At 38.0% G+C, this 25,377-nt stretch overlaps 1 protein-coding gene across 1 annotated transcript; it reads right to left on the reverse strand.

The window, feature by feature from the left end:
* On the reverse strand, window positions 1–24,597 carry LOC140237991 (pyruvate kinase PKM-like). Its single transcript, XM_072317919.1, has 11 exons — window positions 24,468–24,597; window positions 16,583–16,779; window positions 14,354–14,445; window positions 12,534–12,653; window positions 11,299–11,485; window positions 9,657–9,799; window positions 7,365–7,492; window positions 5,854–6,004; window positions 5,085–5,237; window positions 3,854–4,020; window positions 1–2,589 (listed from the first exon to the last, which is right to left on the reverse strand). Exons 2-11 carry the CDS (start codon window positions 16,752–16,754, stop codon window positions 2,298–2,300), a joined length of 1,605 nt encoding a protein of 534 aa, XP_072174020.1. The 5' UTR covers window positions 16,755–16,779; window positions 24,468–24,597; the 3' UTR covers window positions 1–2,297.
* Window positions 24,598–25,377: the final 780 nt, after the last annotated feature.

Consider the following 25,377-nt stretch of genomic DNA (forward strand, 5'->3'; position numbering starts at 1 on the left):
TTCTGTCCATACCACTGCTTTTATTGCCTCTGATAAAACCAATACAATCTGTCCATCATAGTTCTATTATATCAGATGCTATTTAATAGGCCATTATATCGAATACAATGGAACAAGCTTTTAGGGGTCACAACATAGCGACCAAAGGTGACAAAATTTCTCTAGTCAAACTCTCACATCATGCTTTAAAATTTCTCACATTAAAGATCGACTTTAGACAACCTAGAGACAGAACGCCCAGCTGTTCATCCCACAAAAGTGCATACAGAGCCTTATAGTATTGACACTGCTACTGAATGGGCTCCCTGGTAGTCTCATTAATGGATGTAGAACACATAAATACTTGCATACCATGACATAAATGAAGCATGATGCTCCTACACCTGACACACATGAGACTGGAACTCTGTAGCCAAAGTACTTTTCGACTTTATTTTGTGAATGGCATACCACCATGAACAGTAATAAAGAAGCACTACCAAGTTTAATTTTGACATCGAGTGTGGCCAGCTTTACTGTGTGGAGGGATAAAAGGTTTTCTCTTTCCCAACAACTACTGGTAGTATGTAATGACATGCAGCACTTGTGATTATACTGTTCTAAATCAAGACATGAATATCATGTGCCTAATACTGCTTCACTAAGTGTCCCACTTGTCACTTAATAACAAACAAAACAAACAAAAAATATAACATGAATTATAACAGCACTCAAAGCGCTAAAAAAAACAAAACAAAAATGCTCACATCAGTTCTAATAGCAAGCAATATGTGCACTGTTCAAAACAGACATCCAGCCAACATGGGTACAGTAGCACAAAACAACACAAGCACACAGTGAAAACTTCATTTATCTAAAAAATAGACCCTTTTTAGACAACTATTTCACCAATATATCAATATCATTTTCAACATAACCATCTCTTAATTCTGGCTTGTAAGATTTCATAATTTCATTGAACAAAGTCTAGTACAGAAATGCCCACATGGCATATCTAAGATGAAGTATTAGTGTCATGTTCCGTCAAACAGAGAGCAAAAGCTAGACTTGACCATTCACTTTATTCATTTTACAAGTTAACCGTGCTGAAAATAACACGCACAGCAACAAACAGACTGAAATATCACTCTTTGCCACTCCTTGTGCTATACAATCATAGATAATATTGACTGAACACAATCTCCATTTCCAGAACCAAAATTTAAACAAAGCAAAGTGTGAGGACAAAAACCTTACCTTATCTCACACCACATCAACTAAAAACCCAAAGCATAATCACCACGCAGAGTGCTTGCAAATCAAGCACCCAAGTAGATGTCTCTTCATAAATTGCATAATTTAATCTTGCTACGTTCTCACTATGTTCACCAACCATTTACAGGATGAAACTCATTTTTGCATTCAGCATACTGTTCCATCATACTGTCTGAAAAGAAGGGGTAAACAGGGCAAAAAGGTAACAATTAATTCATTTATTGATTAATTGCCATCAGAGTATCATAGAGACTGTTACACAATGTGTAACTGGCTGGCATAGCTATTGGGGGAGCAAAGCATCCTATTTCTAGCACTTTTTCTTTGGCACAAGGTTGAATTCTCTCGCCTTCCATTGAGTCTGTGACATACAGTCACCGGCAAGTTGTCTCATCATCAGCATCCTTACAAGCAAAAGGACTCAATGCATCAAATGCAGTGTGAATGAGCAAGACATCATGTAGATGAGTTATTAACTCTACTGGCTCAAATGATAATTTAAATATATGTGTAAGCACATGTTTTCTGTTTTACTTCAGAAGAAGAAACTACATATTTTTCATGTAGAAGTGCTGGCATTTACAGCAACTGTCTATGACAACCTCTGTTAATTTATAGTTCTGAAATGCCAATCTAGTATGGGACAAACTTGCACTGAGCCTACCCTGCTATTTGTAGTCATACACTAAATAGAGATGGCATTGGCATACAATTCCCTCTTGAGTAGACATGAATAAAAACAAACTGCCCTTTATTACCAGTACTTCACCTACCATGGCATTTGTAGGAAGTGTAAATAGCTTGTTTGGCAGATATATAATAACACAAGGGCGCACTTCTTCGAAAGACAACACATTACCGGATGTAAACGAACAAAAGGAGTTTCTGCAGAATTCCTCCTGCTTTGTTTTATAAGATATATTAATATTCATACTCTTATATAGATTAAAGTTTTGACAATATTAGACAAGGGTATACCGGGCTGTAGTGTTCTGCTCGACACGAAACAAGGTGGGAGGGGCGAGGGGGTTGGGGTGTGTCATTTATGAATAGATGATGCGCATGGTATTGGTAAACCCTGGTCCTGATCGCCAGCCCGTGACAACGATAAGCGGTGTGTTGTCCTCGAAGAAGCCCCTCTTCTTGCCGGTCTCCACAGCGTACTTGACGCGCTTGTCGATGTCCTCTGCCCAGACGCGGTCCTTCTCCTCCGGGTGAGGGTAGAGGATTGGAAAGCAGCCGCGATGAAGATGAATCTGGCGGGCAATGCAGTTGTTTCGCGTTACGGCTAAGATTGGTGCCAGTGGACGGAATCGAGAGATCATGTGGGCTGATCTGTGAAAACAAAACAAAAGTGCCAGATAGAGGTAATATGGTAAGTGGATTATTTTTGGATGCATTTATGCTCAATTCGCGAAGGCAGAATCATTGTTCATGAGGGCACTGTTTACGCTAGAGACAGTTTTGCAATCATACACTGCGCATTGTTGAAAAAGTATAAACCCCTAAATGTAGCAAAGTGTTGAGCATACATGATTTTCATTTATGCTTCCCCAATAAATGTGATAAGAGAGAATCACTGATTGTAAATGCAATTTGCATTTATGCTTCCCCAGTAAACATGATTAAAGAGCAACCATCAATCCTAAAGGCACCTTTTTGTGAATCTTAAATCTGTGTTTTGGAATAGCGTTTACATCAAAGCAGGGCGGGATGCAACCATGCTTTACACTAGTCACATTCCAAAATGCTGATTATGGCCAAAAAGTGAAGTGTAAATGCATCCTTATGCAGACAAACCATCCACTGGCTTTCTTTATACTCTGCTGATATCAAATTCCATTAAAGCCAATTAAAGATCCCTCAACATTGCTTTGTCAGTGAAAAGGTCATACACTCAGTTTACCCTTTGCCCACCACAGATGGAAGAAAAACTGGAAGTTGTTTGCTTTAAAGTCAGTGAACTTGTTGCCATGGCAATGCTTCATCACGCATAGAAAGTAGGTCATGTTTACCAAATTTATGCAAATTACTCAGTAACTACAGAAGAACAGTGGATGAAGAAATAAAAACCAATTTCCTCCTTTTCTGTGCTATATCTGTATAGAAAAAGCGTTGATGAAATAATTAATCCTTTAGCAACTAAAGATTCTGTACATAATGGCCTGTGGTTCCCTGTAAGGTACAGCAATATTGCTGTCCTTTTGACAACTTTCTAAATGATGTAAAATAGCTCACTGCAAGTTTATTTTTATCTATTATAAGTTATGTTTATTTGAAAGCCTATTAAGACTTTACCGAGAGAATGGTGTGTCACGAAAATAATTCTGACATGCTTTTATTTACCTTTGACCTCTTTCAAATTATATAATCATATATTCTATATGAAAACAAATAAAAATGGTACAGCATTAAACCGTAAGAAAAAAAGGACGGGCGGTTTCAGGCATTTTAGGCGGTGTTGGGCATTTCATTGACTAATGGAAGCAAGACTCCGAGTCTCCTTTCTCATGAGGGCTGTAAACACACCAGTCAATAACTTTGAATAACCACAAAATGTGACTTTTCCTCCAGTTTAAGGCCAAGTTTGTAAACATACCTGCCAGTCTTTGTAAGCACAATGATGGCTCCAGCCAGACATTTGTACGATGCCTCCACGGCTGCTATGGCAACCGTCAGTCCAGCGCTGGTTGGCATGTCCACCTCTCTGGTCAGCTCCTCAAACTGTTGCCTGTGGAAGACAGCTGCCTCTGCCTCACGAGAGATCTGGAGATGGGGGGGGGGGGGGGGGGGTAAGGGGTACAGAAATAAAATTGGTCTTCCTAGCATGACTGTATGTAACATATCCCACCATCCCACTGTGCTCTGAATCAACCAATCAAGAGCTAGCTACTGTTAAGGTGGATATTTTTGTGCGAGAAATTTTTTGTGATCTGTCAAGTAAGGAGAATTCAATTAACACATTTAATTCCGCAAAATCAAGACATTATAAAGTGATTCATATAACACGAAAGAATATTTGTGTGCTTTTATTTTCACACTAGTTTCTGGTTGTGCAAAAATTTCAACACTGCAAAAACTTCCACTTTTGCAATATAATATATATTGCACAATATATCAAGCTTTGAACCAAACCACTTTTTACTTCGTTTTAATTGTATAATAATTCAACAGGGGATGCAGAACATTTTTTTTTTTTTTTTTTTAGTGTGTGTGTGTGTGTGGGGGGGGGGGGAGGGGTAACTGCTCGTGGTTGGTTTGGGTCAATGGGGTAATTGTAGAAGCATCGCAATTTCTCTCCCTGTTATAAGGGGATGGCTAGTAACTGATCAGTGTGAAGCAGTGGGAATGCTGGGGGATGATTTTTCCAATCCTTGTGGGATTCATTTAAGAGTACATTATACAATGTATATTTATTGTTGTGTGAAAATTATTTGCTTCAGAACGGTCTCACATTCAAGTAATGTGCAGTTTAATCGCCCCGTCACTGTACAGACATGCTAACTTGGAAACATTAAACTGCACATTACTTGAATATGTGACCATTCTGAAGCAAATAATTTTCTCACAACAATAGATACATAAAGTACTCTTAAATGAATCCCACAAGGATTGGAACAATCATCCCCCAGCATTCCCACTGATTCTCACTGATCAGTTACTAGCCACCCCCTTTAACTTTAAAGATGACATTTAGTGTTAAAACAGAAAGGGTCTTTTTTCCATTGCAAACCAACAACAAATATCCACTAATGAATTTAAAAAAAAAAAATGTTCCCTTGATTTTTTAATTCTTATCTTTAGTACTACTGCAAGCAGTGAGTACTCACATTGTGCATCATCCGCACAGCTTCCACAGGGTACTTTCCTTTGGCCGTCTCCCCAGACAGCATGACACAATCAGCTCCGTCCAGGACAGCGTTGGCCACGTCGCTGGTTTCAGCCCTCGTGGGGCGTGGATTGTTGACCATACTCTCCAACATCTGGAGGGGAGAAGGACGTGGTCATCATCGGAGGTCGAGGGAGAGGGAAGAGAGTGGTTGGTATGGCATGCATATTCTGCTCTTTTTGGAATAGCTCTGGAAGCTAGCTTTGAATTCAGGGATAAACATGAATTTTGAAGGCTCAGTACCAATACTGTTTCTTCGTTTGCACACTGGCATAAAATTAAGTTTTCTCTGCTCACCAGAAATGCAGAGATGGTTGAAATTCTGATATTTCAAGACAATAATATCGCTAAGAAACTCAATACATTTATAAGAGTACACTTTTCTTGCAGGGATTTCTTAGCCTTTTTAATTTCAACACGTCATGTAATAGAGGATGTAGAATACGATGTAACATGCTACTCATAGCATGCAACATATATAGTGAGATGTTGTCCAGCTGAATAAAACAAAGCAAAACCAAATAATTCCGACAAAAACACCTGAAACAATTTCTCTCTTGTAGGATTACATTGTGTAGTACAATCTGTAAAATCTTATCCCATCATACCAAATAGCCAAACTGATGCTTTCTAACCATTTTAATGTAGAACATTGGCATGAGGCATCAAACAATAACATTTCATTAGAATGATACCAAGCTGCTCCTTACTTGGGTGGCACAGATAACTGGCTTTCCAATCTTGTTGCACCTGCTGATCATCATCTTTTGGGCAAGGAAGACCTTCTCTGGAGGAATCTCGATACCCAAGTCGCCACGGGCAACCATGATGCCATCACTGGCCTCCAAGATCTCATCAAATCTGAGAGAACACAGGACAGACAAAGATGGGAATATTACACAAGTTTGATATTTATTAGTAGAAAAATGAGCAATGAAAATGGGATTAAAGCTCAACATAAAAATAAACAACAGTAACACAAGAAAAGGATACAAACACTTTTCTAGGGGCAAAGGCTCAAGTTCAGTCAATTAAAGGTACTGTTTACCATTGGGAGCAGTGATTTAAAAAATGTTTGAGTTATCACATTTGATGCATATGTGTAGGTCAGTTGTATCACAAAACACTGTACCATGCAAAGATTTTGCAGCAACGCCTGAAATATAAGGAGATATCACTATTTTTTCCATTAACCCGTTGAGGACGGTTTGATTTTGTTACAACACGCATTTCCCATAGACACCTGCCCGAGTATACTCGGGACTCGTCCTCAACGGGTTAAACCATAACTATAGACGGTTTAGTCTAGAAACATTTTTTATTATAACTATTGTTCACATTTTGTACAAAATACTAATCATCGATTATACCAATTCAAATCTTTACATCGGTTGTTTCTATCCCTAAGTTACATTTTAGAATTATTCTGAAGCACTAAAGCTGGATTCTTGTTTCATTTGCAAATGATAATCTTGACAGCAAGAGAACTGAAGACACATATATTGGCTTTGGTAGTAGGAGAAAGTGTCTTGAGGGCTTTCAGAATGTGTAATGTTTTCAGAATTCCTTTCTCTTGTGTCTGTCACACTGTGAAACCATGACATGTGATCTACATAAAACAAGAGATGCTTCAGTTTAGTGCTCATCTGAGTAATGTAAGTTTTCCTTCCATGCATTCTTATAGACTAATTATTAAGAAAAAACATAGCATACTTAGGGGCGGGGGGCTCTAGGAAGCATGGTGTCCATTATAGCCTCGTCACACTGGCAACAATGCCTTCAAAGTTTGTAGAAAATTTACCATGTCTTTTCAAAGATAAGATCAAAATGTGGTAAGAGGCCCCGATTTGGTCCTGGCCCCAAGGAGGCCACCTCTGGATTTGCCATAAACAAACTTGAATTACCAATACCAGTATTTACTCAAAGCATTTCTGGTTTCATAGAAGAAGAGTTTTAAAAGAATCTCAAATTTGGTGGTTCTTGGACCCGGGGGGGGGGGGGGGGGGGGGCATTTGAACAAATTGAGATTCTATAAGACAAGGGATGTTACCTCCTAAGTTTGGTGTTAATCTGTCATGGGGTTTTCAAGAAGAAGCTATGTAAAAATTCAGTCATGCAAAATGCGCAATGCATGTCGGACGCTGAATTATAGGAATAGCTCCCTCTAGCTTTTGGCTCAGGTGAGCTAAAAATGAATGAATCTGGATCTGGGAGGACTTACTTGGCCAGCCCCTCCTGGTTCTCAATCTTACTGATGATCTTGATGTGTTTTCCCTTCTCCCCTAGAGCCTCTCTCACTTGGAAGACATCCGAAGCTTTACGAATGAAGGAAGCAAACACCATCTCAACCTTTGTGGAGAGGGGGGCAGACCACATGAAAAGGTTAATGTCATCAGTCCAGAGCCAGACAGGCTGTCATGGCCTACAAAGTCTTGTTAAAGGTGCAGACATTCATTACATCCATTTCACACTGTAAAATTACCACCCACTTACAGCCTACCAAACATTGCACAGCAGTTTGGCTGCAACTAACCAGTTGTAAAAATTGCGGTTGTTACCATGGCAACTGCAAACAAAAATTGCATTGCAGAGGGGTAAAATTTGATCAGCTGTGAGCATTGGAGTTTTTACTGTGAAAACTGCAATCAGTGTAGATTACAACAATTACATACTTTTTTTGGGGGACGGGCCCAAAAGGGGATTAACTAAATGCAAAGGTTCAGGAGTTTACTCCCTTAACTCTAATTTTCAATGCAAAGTAACAGAAATTGCAGAAAGAGAAGAACTGCTTTTCCAATACGCATAAGCAGAAAGTCAAGAACAAGTACAGTGTTTTACTCATATCATGGCGACTGCTATTCTTGTAGCTAGCATTCACTGAAAACCTCTCTATGAAATGGACCTCTGACTATTATCAGACAATTTGAGAAGACAGGTCACGTAGAGGACAAGAAAAAGTCATCATAGTATAGGCACGTAGCCAGCGAGCTTTGTAGTATGGGTATAAGGTCTTACTGTTAAAGGCATAATTTACTATTAGCAGATGAAACAAAAACCCAGCATTAGTGCTTCAAAATAGTTCTAAAATGTGAGTTAGAGATGGAAACAACCAATGTAAAAATTTGAACTAGTATAATCGATGTTAGGTATTGTTAAATATACAGAATGTGAACAAAAGTTATAATAAAAATGTTTCATGACTAAACCATACACAGTTATGGTTATTCAGAAAAATAGTGATATCTCCTTAAATTTTATGCTTTATTGCAAAAATTTTATATGGTCGGATGTTTTGTGATACAACTGACCTACATGTACACATATGCATCAAATGTGATATCTTGAACATTTTTTAAATCACTGCTCCCAAAGGTAAACAGCACCTTTAAATGGCTACCAAACATTGCAGCACAGCTCTACAATAGTTGTTATGTATCACGAAAACCTTGATATATTTCTGTTTTTTCCTTCAGCATTTACTTTGAAAAGGTAATTCTGCCAATATTCTCTAGGCAGATCAATCACATATTGCTAAACCTTTACAGAAATTGTTTATTCCAGCACTCCTGATTTTGAGATCATTGGGTATGGCAAACTGAATCATTCTCAGATTTTCATTGTTTTAAAGCACTGCAGATCATATCTTACAGTGCCTCTTTCCAAGCTTCAAGACACTAGTGGTGAGTAGGATTCTACATCTCGTGTTCAAACTGGAAATATTGTTCAGTAGTGCCTTCAATGAAGGCAACCAGGGCTGCTACCTCTGCAGACTTCAAACGTGCTAATATATTGTAGAGGGACAAATTGTGTTGGCAAATAATTTAGTGTACAAGCTGGAATTTTGACGTACAGATATGTTTTTGTGAATTGCTACTTGTCGAACATTTTCGCGAGTTGTTTATTTTGCAGTTGCGAGGGTCCAGAAATAGTTCCTTCACCTCTCATGAAATACAAAAAGAATGAGTAACAAGCAACAACACCAGTAAAAAATGTGTTTTACTCACTGATTCCTTGAACATATACAAGCAGTGTTCAATTCATGAAAATCCTTCCATCGAGATGTTTTTATTGCAACTGATTTAAGTCGATGTTGGGCCATCCATCAATCAGTTGCAATACAACTAGGGTGTTCTGCATATGAAGTATTGTATTAATGTATTGCTATGTCCCAGATATTGCTACATCATGCCCAACGCAACGTGCTAGACCTACAGTTGTTACTACTTGTGCATGATCCCGCGTTAACATGGCCTTTTTTTTTAAAGAAAAAATATTCACCCACTATTGTTTTTGTATAATTTTATATTTGCCAGTTATTTTTGAAGTTCAAAGGCTATTTGAAAAAATTAAATCACCTTGAAAACTCCAGCTCATACAGTCTTGTTTAAAAAAAAAAAAAATAAGAAATTGCACAAGTTTCAAAAGCAAAAGCAAAAACAAAAACAAAACATACTTTTCCATAAAAATCATATTTTCTTGCCCTTGAATCAATCTTGCTAAGGAGAGATCTCACCTCATTCTCAAGCCCAAACTGGAGATCAGCCTTGTCCTTCTCTGAAAGAGCCGGCAGATCCACCTCAGCATTAGGCAGATTCACACCCTTCCTGCTCCCCAGCAGACCCCCATTGATGATCTTGCAGTCCAAGTAACTAGCTCCTGTTACACATTACAAGCATTTCCCAGGAGGATAAAACAGAAAAGAAGCAAAGGAGAACCATCAATCACAAAGCTGATTAGTGTATGTCAATCTAGAAAGGCCAACAACAAAAAGATTAATTAATCTGTTTTGTCTTTGAACATGGTGATAACACTGAATAGACAGCAGTCTTTCAGAATGTAATAGAACTTTTAACACACGCTTTTAACCAAGGTAAAAATGAGTTCATAAACAATTTCTTCCAGTTCCAGCATAACACTGTGAAATACCGACTCAGAATCAAAAGACAAAGCTTCAGTCAACATATCACCACTTATGTACAAACTATTTACACAATGATATTTGGAATCATTCTGCTTTTGCAATCATCAATCTTACTTTATTTTTCTTACAGCAGAAACATTCAAATGCAGGGCATAACTGATCGTACATTTCACACAAGTTAGGTAACAAATGGCAGCTACATAATGGAGAGCTTTGAGAAAGTCTACAACTAACTTTTCTTTTTGTCAAATCACTGACATAAGTTTATTCCTGCTAAATTTCTGCCATGACCCCATTTTTTCCTTTTAACAATAGAGGTGTAAATATGTATGGCATAATCTCAACATATATTTAATCACTGTGCATCACTTCCCGGCAATGAAGAAGCACAATCTTTAATATGCCTCTCTCCTACAAAGGTGATGCAAACTTTGATTTGAACAGAGACATTTTAAACGACACTATTAAAAGACATTGTGTAAATTATCAACACTCTGGCAAGCAACCCAACTAAATGTCATGACAATACAATCATCATGCCTCCACGTCCAGCCTCGTTCACACCATGTTGTAAAGTCATCTAAAGTAACTTGACTCCTTTCAGCTATTGCACCTCGCCAAGCTTCATTCTCGATGGTTGCCCAACCCTCACTGGATCTTAGTCACTGATTGATATGTGCATTGGAGTGGTTTCTTTGCCAATTGGCATGGATGTCTAGAAACCTTCAGTCAATGAAGAAGCTCAATGCAATCCTCCTACAGTGTAACTCCACAGTGCATTACTTTGGAATTCATTAGGTACTGTTGCATTGCTTCATCTGAGTAGGTTGTCTAACTTTGCATGGAGATCAAGTTTTGAGAGGAATGAACTGAACACCCCTGAAACAGATTGGAATGCTGAAGTTACAATGTACAACTTTATCTTGCATGAGCACAAAAAGGGATTTAATCAACCATATCTCAATGACATAGAGATGAACCCAGTGAGGTGAACCATGTAACAGTGCCACACAAAGGCCACCATGATGTGGCTGGGATTTGCTAGACTACTTTCAGTTTTTCACTTAATAATATTTCAGACTTGAAATGCTGCTTGGTGAATGAAGCATTTAAGCAGTGTCCCCACTAATTAATATATAGTTAGAGTCATATTAAAGAATTGCTGTGAAGATTGAGACACACATGGGATAAACTCACATCACAACACAATGGTTGGTTGAGCAGGCTTGCTTACCAATTTCCTGTACTTCCAACGCAATGAGGCCGTCATCAATGAACACAGTGCTACCTTTGTCCAGAACCTTCCCCATGTTGGCGTAGTCGACGTAGATCTTCTCCACCGAGCCGGACTCGGAGTCAGCCTTGTCCAGACTGAGCCTGATTGTCTTCCCTGCCTCCAACTTGATCTCTGCTGATCCGCCCTGTGACCCAAACAAGTGAATGAAAACAGTGCCATCAACACCGACACGACTGTCTCACACAAGCAATCAGATTTACACTTAACAATCAGATATCCACTGTCGGTTTAACTCTTTAACTTACAGCTGTATGCCACAGTCAGTTCGAACAAAACCAACCAACTAACAAACAAACCCAAACACAGGTCAAAGAAACTTGACATTGTGTCTAGTTCTAGAGCAGTCAAACAATTGCTGTATAATGTTTTGACCTCGGATCATGGATTCTATATCTCCCTATATTTGGCAAAATGTTGCCAACCTTCCAATATAATATACATGCTGGTCTCAAGAGAGTAAGTCAAACTTATTGCCATAACAAGGAACATAGTGCAGTAGTTGAAGATAAGAAAAAGAAAACTGCCTTTGATGGGATTTGTTTTTCTTTCTCCTATCCCCTAAAAGAAATATTAAGCCAATGACAGGCCTATCTGGCAACCATTTTATTGAATATTTCATCAGTATGGCATGACATCATTATTCAGACTATTGCAATTATTCAGTGTGTGAAATACTACATTATAAAACCAGACCATACACCTGTAGCTCTACAGTTGCCAACAGCATGTTAAAATCTACTGTACATCCAAATCTGCATACATGTATACTAAACTGCAATGAGATTTGTAAGCAGATGCAGAAAAATAAATAAATAAATAAATGAACAATCACGGTAGGTACATATATCTTCATGTTTGTACTACACAGGGAAAATGTGAAGTGAAAAAAGGCAAACAACTGTCCACATTCATGTTGAAGCATCTCTAATCTCATTGTCATTTATCCCAATCATATTACTACTGCATACTCTGGATATATCTATTAATGTGATAGATCGAAATCTTACAAATGACATACAGTACATGGAGTAGAAAATTTCCTTTCCCATGAACTGGAGAATTAATTTTGCCAGAAAACATTCCTGACATGTCCAGCATACTCTTGCATAAACTTGATGACAGAGATACAGGGAGATACAATCTGTAGGAGGCCAGTTAAAGAGAAAGCTCACCCCAGCAAGCAGACCGGTACGGATCTCTGGTCCCTTTGTATCCAGGGCAACGCCGATGCAGCGAGACATGTTGAAGTTCTTCTCTGCCTCTCGCACATTTTGAATGGTCTCCCGGTGGTACTGCAAAAAGACAGACCCCAAGCTTGCAAATGAGTGAAATTTTGTTTACACTGTTGAAAAGGAATCCATTATTTCCTCTCATTTTTTATGACATACAAAATTTCCTTGACAGCTCAGCATGAATAAAGTACAAGCTTTGCAACTATTAAAAAATGCGTGCAGGTGTTTGCATCTTTTTTTATTTTTATTTTTTTTTAATAGCAGATTCTAGGCCTGATGAAGCCATCAAGCAGATGAGAAGTGGCCCTTGAATACAAATTAATATGCAAATACACACATCACAAAAACAATTGATCATATTTGTTCATGACGTCATTCAACAAATGTGCATGTACTGCTGACTTAAAATGGACCATAATAGGAATATCTGGAATAAAGATTGGTGAGAAAAAAAAATCCACAACATGGCTGTTCTTGGGATGCCAGAAGAAAGACATAGCTGCGTGTTGGACTTGTTAATATTGACCACATAGGGGTGACTACTTGCAAAAGATCAAATTTTGCATACATTTGTATGTTGTTCCATTAGGCAGGATTTGAGTTATCTCATACACATACAATGTATGTAGGTTTCATGACAAGGTGATGGTGAAAGGTGAAAATGATTGCAACTTTTCTCCTATGCTCAATTTGTTGTATTAAGTGATAATTTTATGTCATGTGGCAATTAAACACTCATTTATGGGGCTCAGGAGCAAGCTACAATGCAACCTATAGCTTAAAGTCCCCTCCAAAGGACTCAGAAATGAGGAATAAGTGCCTTGCCTATAAAGGGTACAACTGCTGCTGCCAGCGGACTGGAACCACGGACCTTGAGATTGAGATACCGTGGATTAATCCCCCGAGCCACAATGACTAATTCTAAAGGTAGGCACACCATCTAAAAGGTTCTATTAAGGTATTCACAAGACTGCTTACTCTGGTTGTACTGGACAGTTTTGCTTATCTAGCAAACATACACTGTATCTTACAGAATTTAAATTTGACTTTGAACATAAGATTCTACTAGCATTTTCTTTCATAATATGCTGTCTGAAAGTACCAATTGTCAGTCACATCATTTCAAATGCTACATACGCTACATCATGACTACAAACTGCACATTGTGAAATCTATTTCATAATGATTTCCCTTCATTATGGTCACAACATGGGCATTTCAATTCCAATGAATTTTTTTAAAGTCCCAGGCATGGCCTGATGCAGACACCATAAGATATTCCTTTCATCTGTTGGAGGTACCGCATCACAAGAAACTTGAGCAGCACCATAACTGCCGGTACCAGTACAATGATGATGATAGCAGACTTCTGCACACCAACAAATAATATTGGTAAGGGAAGAGACGCCAGTCTTGTGAATGTTCTCATCTCTGGTGTTATACTCTGGCAACCTTACTGGTACACTATCCTATTTTACACTCTCCTTGATTATATAATCCTATGCCACCTTTTTGCATGACCTAGGCTTTCCATCTGAACAGACTCATTTTTGACGCAGTGCACTAACTATATTAAAGAACACAGGAAGGGAAAATAATTGCAAAGATTTTTAAATGCCATCATTCCTTGGCACAATTAATGGCTGGCTCTTTGTAATTTAGTAAATATCTTATCCTATTCATTAGAAAGTAAGTGTACCAAATGAAAAAGTGAACAACAAAAACAACAACAATAAATAACATGAAAAGAACAGTCTTACATCATGGGTTCCGTGAGAAAAGTTCATGCGAGCAACGTTCATTCCATTCTTGATCATTTCTCCGAGAGTCTCTACGCTGCGAGAGGCCGGTCCTACAAAGAAAACACAAGTCTCCTTGGCATGAATGCATTTAATAATCACTATAATGTTCATATCATTCTCATACATTGTAGTTCCTTTCTACACACTGTCAGACAAACCTTAACCCGTTGAGGACTAGTCTATATATACTATACTCGGGCAGGTGTCTATGGGAAATGCGTGTTGTACCAAAATCAGTCCGTCCTCAACGGGTTAAAGAAGTGAATAGAGCAACTTAGAATTAGTAAACCTGCATCTGTAATCCATAACGTGACCTTCAATACATGAGCAAATGTGACAGAAACGTTCAACACGCTTCTGGTCAAAGCTTGGACTATATTCCTTTAATCATTCATTGAAATGACACAGGGTGATAGTAGTGTCACATTTCAGTGGTAGGCAGATACACAACACAATATCTACATATCTGTCCACATTTTTCAATGATCAAAGAAATATAGGGCATTCCCTGACCAGCAGAGTAGCACAGCTTAATATGGGGATTCATTTTATTTGTTTAATCAACCAATTGCCGCGTACTCTGTATAAAAAAAAAAAACCAACAGCAACAATGTGTACTAGCAATGTCACGAAAGTGAACACATTACATCTGTTTTTTTTTTTTTAATTAATCTTTAAATCCATCTGTGCTGCTTTGTGAAGGAATGGAAAAAAAAAAGAAATATCACGAGAAATACCAAATATCTTGAGCCAAAAAGTTCCCTATCAAGCTGAACGTTTTCAGTGGATCACTTTATTAAATGCATGGTAGCTGAGAAACTGTTATTCAAAATGCCACAGTTTTCTTATTGTTTGTCTACTAAAACTTCAGGCAGATTTTCACCCATGCTGTGCTTTCTAACATATGCCTTGATTCTAAACAACCTTTAGTTGGGAATATCCTCACATGACAAGGAACCATCATTCAAGGGAACAAACATCTGAACTGTCTGTCTGTCTGTTGTTGTTTTATGTGCTCATTTGTTTCTTTGGTTGGTTCCACAGCAATGGTCTATTGTGCATGCCTGGAATGCTTCATGAGACACTTTGTGCGAAAATCAAACAAGACAATACCAGCAGCTCAGCTCAACTAGGCATGTGACATATCACTGTTTAATTCCCCCTCTTGCGTGATACAATGTATCTTAGTAAGGCTTAAAGCAGAGATCATTTTGATATGAGTTCTAGGGAGTTTCAAGATGTGTGTTGATTGTTTGATCAAGTTTGTTAACGCTCTCCAACTTCAAACCTACAAATTCATGGCTACATGCACACGCAGGAGTTATCAGTTTTTGAATCATAATGCAAAAATTGATTTTATTTGCCACCGTTCACACACAACAACAACATAAAAAATCAAATGAAGTACTTCTCCACACTGCATATGCCTAAACAAATGACCAGAGCATGACCCCTACAAGCTGTAGCATCTGAGTGTGCAAACCTAGTCTGGCGAGTTGATTGTGGGATTAAAAAACTTGTTTGTCAAAATAACAAAATAACAAAATAACAATTTTCAAAAATTGTTATAATTCAATATGTGCACTCCATGTTGTGCATCCATGCATGACATGACAAGAGAAATATCTGCTTTCCTCTCTTGTTCAAGTCACATTTTCTCATCTGGCAATTGCAAGGAAACATTTATTACATAACATTCAATATTCTGTTATTTTTATCATTATCCTATAATGATTAACTAACAAACTCAGTATGCCTAACTAATGTTCCAAACTGTATACTTGTACAATCCTTGAAAATTTCATGACTTCTTATTGCTGGACACCTTGACATTGCTTGCTTAATGTTTTTACATACTGGTCACACCACACTGCTTTCTTGAACAAAATGTTGGGGATGACTGAAGTGACGAAGTAAATCAATAACTTTGTTGCTGATTCTTAGTTTTCAGTACAAAAAAAGTAATCCACAAACATGTACATTCAGTATCCTTTTGATTTGTTTTGTTAATTCTCAGAGATCCATTCTCCAAATTCCAGTAATCCTCAAAACTTTGAATGCTGACAAGAAAGAGACTGCCATTCATGACCAAAGGGTACAGAGTGTACCGCTTTACGGATTATTGCATAAAAGCTTGTGCTCATCCCAATTCTCTCCCACTAGAACCAGCAGGCCCTACTGACCTACCAATGGTGCAGATGATGCCAGAGTTGCGGACATTTCCCGGGCGAGACTCGATGTGCAGCTTGCTGCAGTGGTCCAGGAAAGTGTTGGCCGTCACCACCTTGTACTGGGCCAGCTGGAAGTAATGTTCGCTATCGTGGGAATCCACCTCCTGGTGAGGGCGCTTTGCAGCCATGGTGATCCCACAGTATCAGACAGACCTGTGAGGAGGAATGGGAAGAAATAATAGTAATAATAATGATAATCATCATCATTATCATCATCATCATCATCATCATCATAATCATATAATAATAATAATGATAAATCTCGTAGAACACATTTATATAACAAGTGTAATGTTCCTAAATACATACACCTTAGGCCTACAATAAATCTTACCATTTTACAATACTATCACAAAAATGTATTTGACAAAAATACAGTACATTCAAGTTCAACATAATAACAATAGACATGCATGATTGTAAAAACTTGTTCAGATTCAGAGAAATCCCTTTGATATCAGGTGAAGATGACGAATTAGCTCTCCACTTCTACAAATTTTGTCTAAGAATAACACTTGTTAAGCATTGTTCCGACTTGTTTGTTTCAAATTCATGAAATTCTTCCGTCGAGACGTTTTCATTGCAACTGATTGACAAATTGCCCTACTTATCATGGCTACTACTAAAACACTGATCAATTCAGTGCTTATTTATGTCGATGTAGGGCAATTTGTCAATCAGTTGTTTGTTTCATTTTTCCATCTAAAAAGATGACTGGATAGCCCATATTCAGTCACACTACATGTGGCCGGTTTTTCATGTGGTCCAGTTGGATGTGAAGTGGACTATTTCAACACATTATTGCACCCTGCTCTCTGCAAAGAATGAATGAAAGAGGTCCTTTCATAACAATCTGTATGCATGAGTTGTGACTCTCTCAAAAACACTTTCATAACAATCTGTATGCATGAGTTGTGACTCTCTCAAAAACAGGACTTTACAATCGTAATGTCTCTTCCAAGGGACAGAGTGTTTTGCCTCTGCTAGAGGGGACCCTGTAATTAACACACAACATTGCTCCGCTAGACTTGGGAACCAAACGCAGGTCATATGGATTGGGAGACAGATGCGCTACCGACTGAGCCAAACAACCGATCACCAGTCCATGATCATATAACATCAAAAGAATGATGAATGACAATAATAATGATAATATAATAATACACCTTGTTGTAATGGTGATGATAATGATGGAGATTTAATTCTTTTTATAGATTTAATGTTGACAATGATACACCTGTAGGTGTACAATAATGTCATGGAACCTTATCACATGCAGCCTCTTCAGTGCTACCATTGCTCTTTTCAAAGGGCCATGCCCTGATTTCCACATAACATTGCCACTTTACTCAGTTTCCTATCTGATACATTTATCTATAGACATTGTGCCCAAGGACACGAGCATTGCAATAAAGTACAACTCATGATATCTTGAGTTTTTTAAGAACCTAATCCATTATACACACAGTGCTCAGACAATTAGTCCATCTTACCTATTCCCCCCAAATAGCTTCTATTTTTTTCTTAATCTACATTGGATGTCTAATTAGATCAATCATCAGAATATCCACCTAGTTTTATTGCTCAAAACCATTTGAATGGAGCTACAATCTGTATATAATACATACAGGACTTTATCATACACTGTAAGAGCACAACAGGATGGCCTTGGTCTTTTAGCACACCTTTCTTGTCTGGACAGGTACACTGTGCCTGACAGACAAAGGGTCAAGCACAGCACTACCTGCTAAAAGTTATTCAACAATATGATAGAAGCTAGAAAGCCAGGCAGAAAACTTGGCTTTTACAAATGCTCAATGTCTCATATTGTAAGGGTACAAGTTGTTTAGTCTTGTAGAAGTCCATTGTCCCACAAGGGTCCTATGGTCAGTAAAAACAGATAAGTGAGAGCTTCAAGGACATCATAAACAGAGTATAATGATGATAACAAAGTTATAGAAGTCTCAGGTTTTGCATTTTGCCTGTAACAGCGATATTAAGTCGCAATCACATCAGTCTATAATATGCAAATCAGTTAAGGGGTAAATGTCATGACCTCAGTCTGAAGTCTCCTTTTATATTCCTTTGCATCTTTAGGCATGGTCAGCCTGGCACAAGATTGAAAAGTTTAATATCACTACAAAGTCTTTGCGCTATTATTTGTTCACACCAGCAGCCAAACTTTTGGATTTGGATGGAGAAATTTAGGTCACTAGTACGCATGCACTGAGAAGAAGATAGAGAGTGCCATCTGATGGCTGGTGATTGTGACATAACAATGAACACCTGTACAACACAACAGTCATGCGCATTTGAGGTGGTGGACTGGTCATGTGTGACAAACTTCGCAAGGAGAAGTTTGGCAGGGGTGGGGGAAATCTCCCTAGTTTTAGTGGGAAGTTTTGCGGGAAGCTTTGCAAGAAGTTTCGGAGGAAGTTTGGGGTCACACTGGCAAAACTTTGAGATCTCAAAGATCACGATCTTAAACTTCTCGATCCTTTGCCAGTGTGATCACGGCTATTGAATAAGGAGCATCCCCCCCCCCCCCCCATCAATCATATAACATCTATAACTTTTTTCTTCTGTCATCTGTGCTAGTTCAATTCAACTCTTGAATCAGTTGAGGCAAATGATAATATTTCTTCCACATGAGTTCTATTTCAAATGCTGGAAATTCAGAGAAAATTTTTCAAGTCAACATGGGATTTCATTGTGAGATAATGATATCCTAATGCCAAGGTTGGATATTTGATTATGACCGACTGTTTTATGAATTCATGCAAGGACCACACTAATGATTCCATGTAACTCTGAATTGCAATATTTTGAATGAAACTTTCACTGTTTTGTGTGTTTGAATCATCTTATCTACCAAAATTAAGTTGAACAAGGAGACTTTTCCCTTTAATTGCTGAATGTTTTACCAATGTAAGCATATCCCAAGGACAGGGAAGGATTAGCACACATGCTTTTAATCCCCCCTCACATGAGAATCTAACCTACAATGTGTATCAGGCTTATTTCTGCTTTAAGTGATAGACGTTGTATCTGTTACACTGCATACACTGAGATGAACTGTGCATGAACAAACTATCCAGCCTGCTGCATGACACACTACACCTTGAAGATATCATATAATGTTATCCACTCACTTCCCTGCCCCATCGATGGCACCCTGGTAGCACTATACAACCAGATCTACCACAAAATCCACAGATTTTAGTCAACACGGGTAATGAAGGTCTTGATACTTCCATTTCTGAATCACACTAACCTATATTGTATTTGGCTTCCAAATTCACTGCCATTGTTCAAAGCTATGATCAGTTATTGTTAAACATTGTTGTTGTTGTTTGTTTACTTTTTTACTTTGTTTTGGTTTGTTTGTTTGTTTGTTGTTGTTGTTGTTTGTTTGTTGTTGCTGTTTGTTTGTTTGTTTGTTTGTTTTTTTTTTTTTTGGGGGGGGGGGGGGGGGTAAAGGATTAAAAGAGCTCACAATACATTTGTACACACCAAGCTGTGAAATCCAGTTTAAATTATTTAACTTTACATGTTATATAAAATGCTTACCAAACTTCTTAGGACAAGTTCACATTCATTAACATAAGGATTGAGAGAATGTAGCAATATTAGTAGAACACATAATTGAAAGTTTGAGGAAAATTGGACAATCCATTCAAAAGTTATGAATTTTAAAAGTTTTTGTGCAATCACAGCTGGATGAGAAGACTACTGCAGTGTATGATGTCACAAGCGTACAACAATACAGCAGGAAAATATTAAGAGAATTTCACAAAATTTCATCTTTTGAAAAAAGTACACATTCCCTTGACTCGTTACTAACATATGTTATGGGTAATATTATTCCCATTGCCTTTAGAAAGAGGCCAAGTCAAGTGCTCTTTTAGTATGCGAAAAAAGTGAAAATATGTTGAATCACGAGCCTTATTAGTCTCCTCATCCAGCCGTTCCAACACAAAAATTTTAAAAATTCATAACTTTTGCATCGACTGTCCAATTTTCCTCAAACTTTCACTGATGTGTTCTACTAATATTGCTGCATTCACTCAACCCTTAAGTTTATGAAGGTGAACTTGTCCTTAAAAGAGAAAGGGGCAGCAGAATTTATATGGCTACTAAATGAATGAATAAATAACAATACACATAGCATTATGCTATATAATTCTTTGCATTTCATAGGCTAGATATCACCAGATCTATTCAAAGTCATCCCAAACAAAAACTTCGAATGATATCAGCTTACAGAACAGTTTTTACATACATTTAAACATAATACAAATCAGGTCTAATATCAAACATGCATTTGTTGAAATTTGATTGTGCATTGATAACAATTTCTTTCTTTTTTATGACAACAAAATATTTGTATTGTCATGACTAAAGAGAAGACTTCCTCCATTTTGTTTTCAGGACAATTCATCCTCATACAAGGTGACCAGGTGAAGGATTAAATCTGCAAAATGCACAGTTCAAAGTCCATTTCTATGTATGGTCAAATGTGTAATTATTATGATCATTTCCCAGATTTATTCAAACCTCAAATTGTGATATATTGATACTGCACAGCAGTAAATCAAATTTTGTTGCTTCCACTTTTTATCTAAAAATTCAAGAATTTATAGACATGCACTGTTACCCACAATTGTGATAAACCGTAATTTGAGAGATTTGCTTTCCACCTCAGAGAATATATCGGAACTTTCTTCCAAGGTATTATCAGTTTAAATTATACAAATATGGTATCATAAATACATAAAAGGTGTATAATTCCACATCTAAAATTGATTACAAATGCCTAGGAAGACAAATATGAATCAAGCATTTGGCATACAGCTTGTACATGTGATGGTTCATCGAACCCAATTACTTGGTGGTATCTACTGTCTAGTGCCTTTAACCAGGATCTCTTTGGTTTACTTTGTTTTTGGATATCTCGGTCATTTCAAAACCGACTTTAATCAAATATAATACTTTTAATTCCTCTTAGACTGGTATGCTCTGTAACATTAAGAATGATTTTTACATGGTCTTCTTTGCCCTGGGTAGTCTTTTCAGTATTGATACTGTTCTACCAGAGGGCCCCGTCATCATTATTTTGGATATATGAAGGTGTCACAGAGCAAATGTGTTCACTGTTTGGTGTTTCAAGAAAAGCAAGAAGAATGAAACCCATGTACTTCATCTTCATTTTAAATTACTTGCTAAATAGCTGTTTAAAAAATTGCTCAGAAGAAAACAATAGCAACAATGTCTACTGTCAGCTACAAAGCAAGCAAACAGGAATCTACACTTTTAAAGTACAGGTATGTATTTAAAGGATACTGACATTCATAAAGAGGAAGCATACTGAATTGACGAATGTATTGACTCATCAGGAAACAGGAAAATATTTTCTTTATACTTGGTTCACCTCCCAAAAACATAGCTCGTAAGGTGCATGAAGAAAGATCAGCACTTTCACACACAAAACCATGATCAGATACAAAACCTCAACAGGAAATATGCTTGTAACATACATGTTCTGAAAATGTGACCTAAAATTGACCCTCTACAGCCCACCTCTAAATGTCATTTACAATGGGTTCCACTTTGTCCATACCAGTAAATCAGACACAGTAGCCATGGCTTCTTATAACATGTTGAGTGCAAATAGTCGTATCCAAGTTTGTACCAAGACTCGACTTGCTTCGTGGGGACAGGGGGACAAGTCCCAGCGAGAGTTCTAAATGGTTTTTGAGGAGATATTCCTGCAGCGCGGGACTTTCCCCGCATTGCAGGGACTATGTAATATGAACGCTGCGTAAGCAGTCATCATTGTCTGCGACAGGATGCCTTTTTGCAGCAGGGGCTGTTTCGAAGGTTAATGAAGAGGCCCAATATGGCCTTTATGGGGCCTGTATCATAAATAAAGGGTTGCAATTGATCTTATGCTCCATTTATTGAGCGTAACTTGTTGAATTGAGCGGAAGTTCAATACTGAGGATTAAAGTCCTGTTTCATAAAGACACTTACCTTGATTTCATGCAAAATCAAGCATAACTTTTACAGTTTTAGTAGATTGAGAGTTACTCGTGATTAATCACAAAGTTATTTATGAAATGCAATTTGCGATTGATTGCAACTAGTTTAAGCTCAATCTTCATGAAACAGGCCCCAGGAGCAAGAGTAGAACACGATCTACATTCACTTTCCATTTAGATAAGATTCTAAATGACTAGGGTCTATGGCTTAACACTTGCTTTATGATTCCCGCTCTTGTTCTAAAGTGGTCCTGACTTGGCACACTCGACACTGACACTACAGTAGAACCTACCGGTACTCTAAAATGTTAGAATAAAAGAAAACTACCAGTAGTTGTTTTATCGAAGAGTGAAACTGCCCCTGGGCCTGACCTGCCACATAAAGGGTCTACTGTAACAAAGGCCAAGGGTATGCAATCTGTCGCAAGCAGATGATCACTCAACTTCAAGACACTAGGGTAGGACCATTTGTGACCCTCTACAACAAAAGGATCCTAAAGTCGCTGATGGGTGAGCCGAGCAAATCAAATTTGAAGTCAGATCATCAAAATCTGTCAAAACGTTCGGATTTCTGTTTTTGACATAATTTTGTAGTCTAATGTATCTTCTATCATCTGCCGAAATTTCGAAGCTAAATGATCAAAGAAAAGGCAAGAAAATAGCATTTTTCTGGGCCATGATTTTCCGACTTTCAACAGAACAGAAACGTGTCCGAAGATTTGGATTTAGCGCCGCAGCTAGACTCCGCCCCTAGCAACGAGGGAGTAATCTCATTGGTCAGTGCGTGGTATCCTGGTTACTGATTGGTCGTGCATAGACTGCTGGCGCGTGGCGCTAAGCTTGAATGAACATCGCGGAGGTTGCTAGGAGCGTACCTTCTATTGTCAAACGGTGAAAACGGTCTTGCTTCCCCTTGATCATGATAGCGCCAGAAGGAAAACTTGAAGGCGCTTTTCTCGAAACGCCAACTTCTTAAACCACTCGACGTGCGCTAATAAAATCATCGATATCTCCACAACCGAGTACTTTTATGAGTCATGTTATATATGACATTAAAGTGGAAGAGTAAGGGAATAATGTCATGTCATTTTTAGAAAATTGTCCTCCCCCGACTTTCGGATCCTTTTGTTGCAGCGGAATATTTGTGTTCTACACAAGTGACCTTTTTAACACTTTGACTCACCGAAATTGCCTTTAGGCTTTAACAAGTTAATTTATAACTATGGTATTGTATCCTGTATTCGTAGCTGAAAACTTCGCACAGCATTCCAAATCTAATCACAATATAATTTAACACGTTAACAAACTTAGACGTCTGATTAAAGTTAAGTACGTTAGACAATTCAGAGAATCGAACTTCCAGAAATAAGAAGCAACTTTCATTCAATGTTACACAGTAGAATGAGGCAAAGGTTTAGACAATTCTATTCCTGTTATAATCAGTGTGATCTAATATTGAATAATATGGTTCTTATAAAAGTTACTAGGATCTAGATACTATGTAACATGTTAGAATTCTAACAACGTTAGATTACAACCAATTAGCAAGCCGTGGTAGCAAGAACTCTGTGCATAATATGCATCCGGCCAAGGCAGCATGTGCATGTAGACACCATTGCAACCGATCGGCAATTCGAAGCAGTGACCGAGACAACTCTCGAGACTCGACAAGTATAACTATACTAGACCTAGTAATTGAAAAATTATCAGCCAACGTTTCAGACAATCAACGCATCACTATAGCTACAGATTACAACACAGTTGTAGAATGAAGACAGCTTATCTTATCAACATACTGACCTACGAATGAAAGTAATCAAATTCCAGACCGGCTTCGTGTCCCCTTTCTGTAGCTTGTGGCGTGCAATGTGAACGTGCTGCTGCTGCTGAGCTTTGCGTCGGCACGGCCGGGTCGATGACACTTTAGCCTCCCTACAGACCTGGGTAAATGGTACGCGGGGTTACGGTGTGCATGCCTAGGGTGCGTGTTCGGCTGCTTAGATCAGGCGACCCTGGGCGGAATGGCACGGAAGCTATATTTTAACAAGAGATGGCGCTAGGTGGAATCAGTACAGTACAGATGTGAGTTTCACTCAAAAATATAAAATTCAAGTGTTTACCAGAGCTAGTAGAGCAGATAAGCCGAAAAATTGTGCAAAATTTGACTAAAGCATGAAACTTTCACCAGTGTTAGTACATGCTAAGATTCATTTTAAGATTAAGAGGTAAGTCTGAATTAAGGTCAATTAATGACCTCAAAATTTGATAAAAATAGATATTTTGCGTCGTTGATGAAAAACTCACTTTTTGTTACAGTGGTGTTTATTGTCTTCATGTTCCATAGAACCCTGACAGGTTTCTATCTTTGACCTCTGATAACCTCCAGAGGTCAATGACCTCAAAATATCAGAATATTGATATTTTGTCATTGGTTAATGATAAACACGGCAATGATGTACATTAACCATGTTTGTTTGTTTGTTTGTTTGTTTACAGTGGAATTGCCTTAATGTTCCACCGATCCTTGACAGGTTTCTACCTTTGACCTCTGATGAACTCCAGAGGTCAATGTCCTCAAATTATCAGAATTTTGGTATTTGGTGCAATATTGGTTGATGATAAACATGATAACGATGTCTTAAAAACGAAATTCATTTGTGTTACAACTGAATCGCTTTCCTATTCCTCAGATCAAGGGAAATTATTTACA

The sequence above is a fragment of the Diadema setosum genome, chromosome 14, assembly GCF_964275005.1.
Source record: "Diadema setosum chromosome 14, eeDiaSeto1, whole genome shotgun sequence".
In the NCBI taxonomy this organism is placed as follows: Eukaryota; Metazoa; Echinodermata; class Echinoidea; order Diadematoida; family Diadematidae; genus Diadema; species Diadema setosum.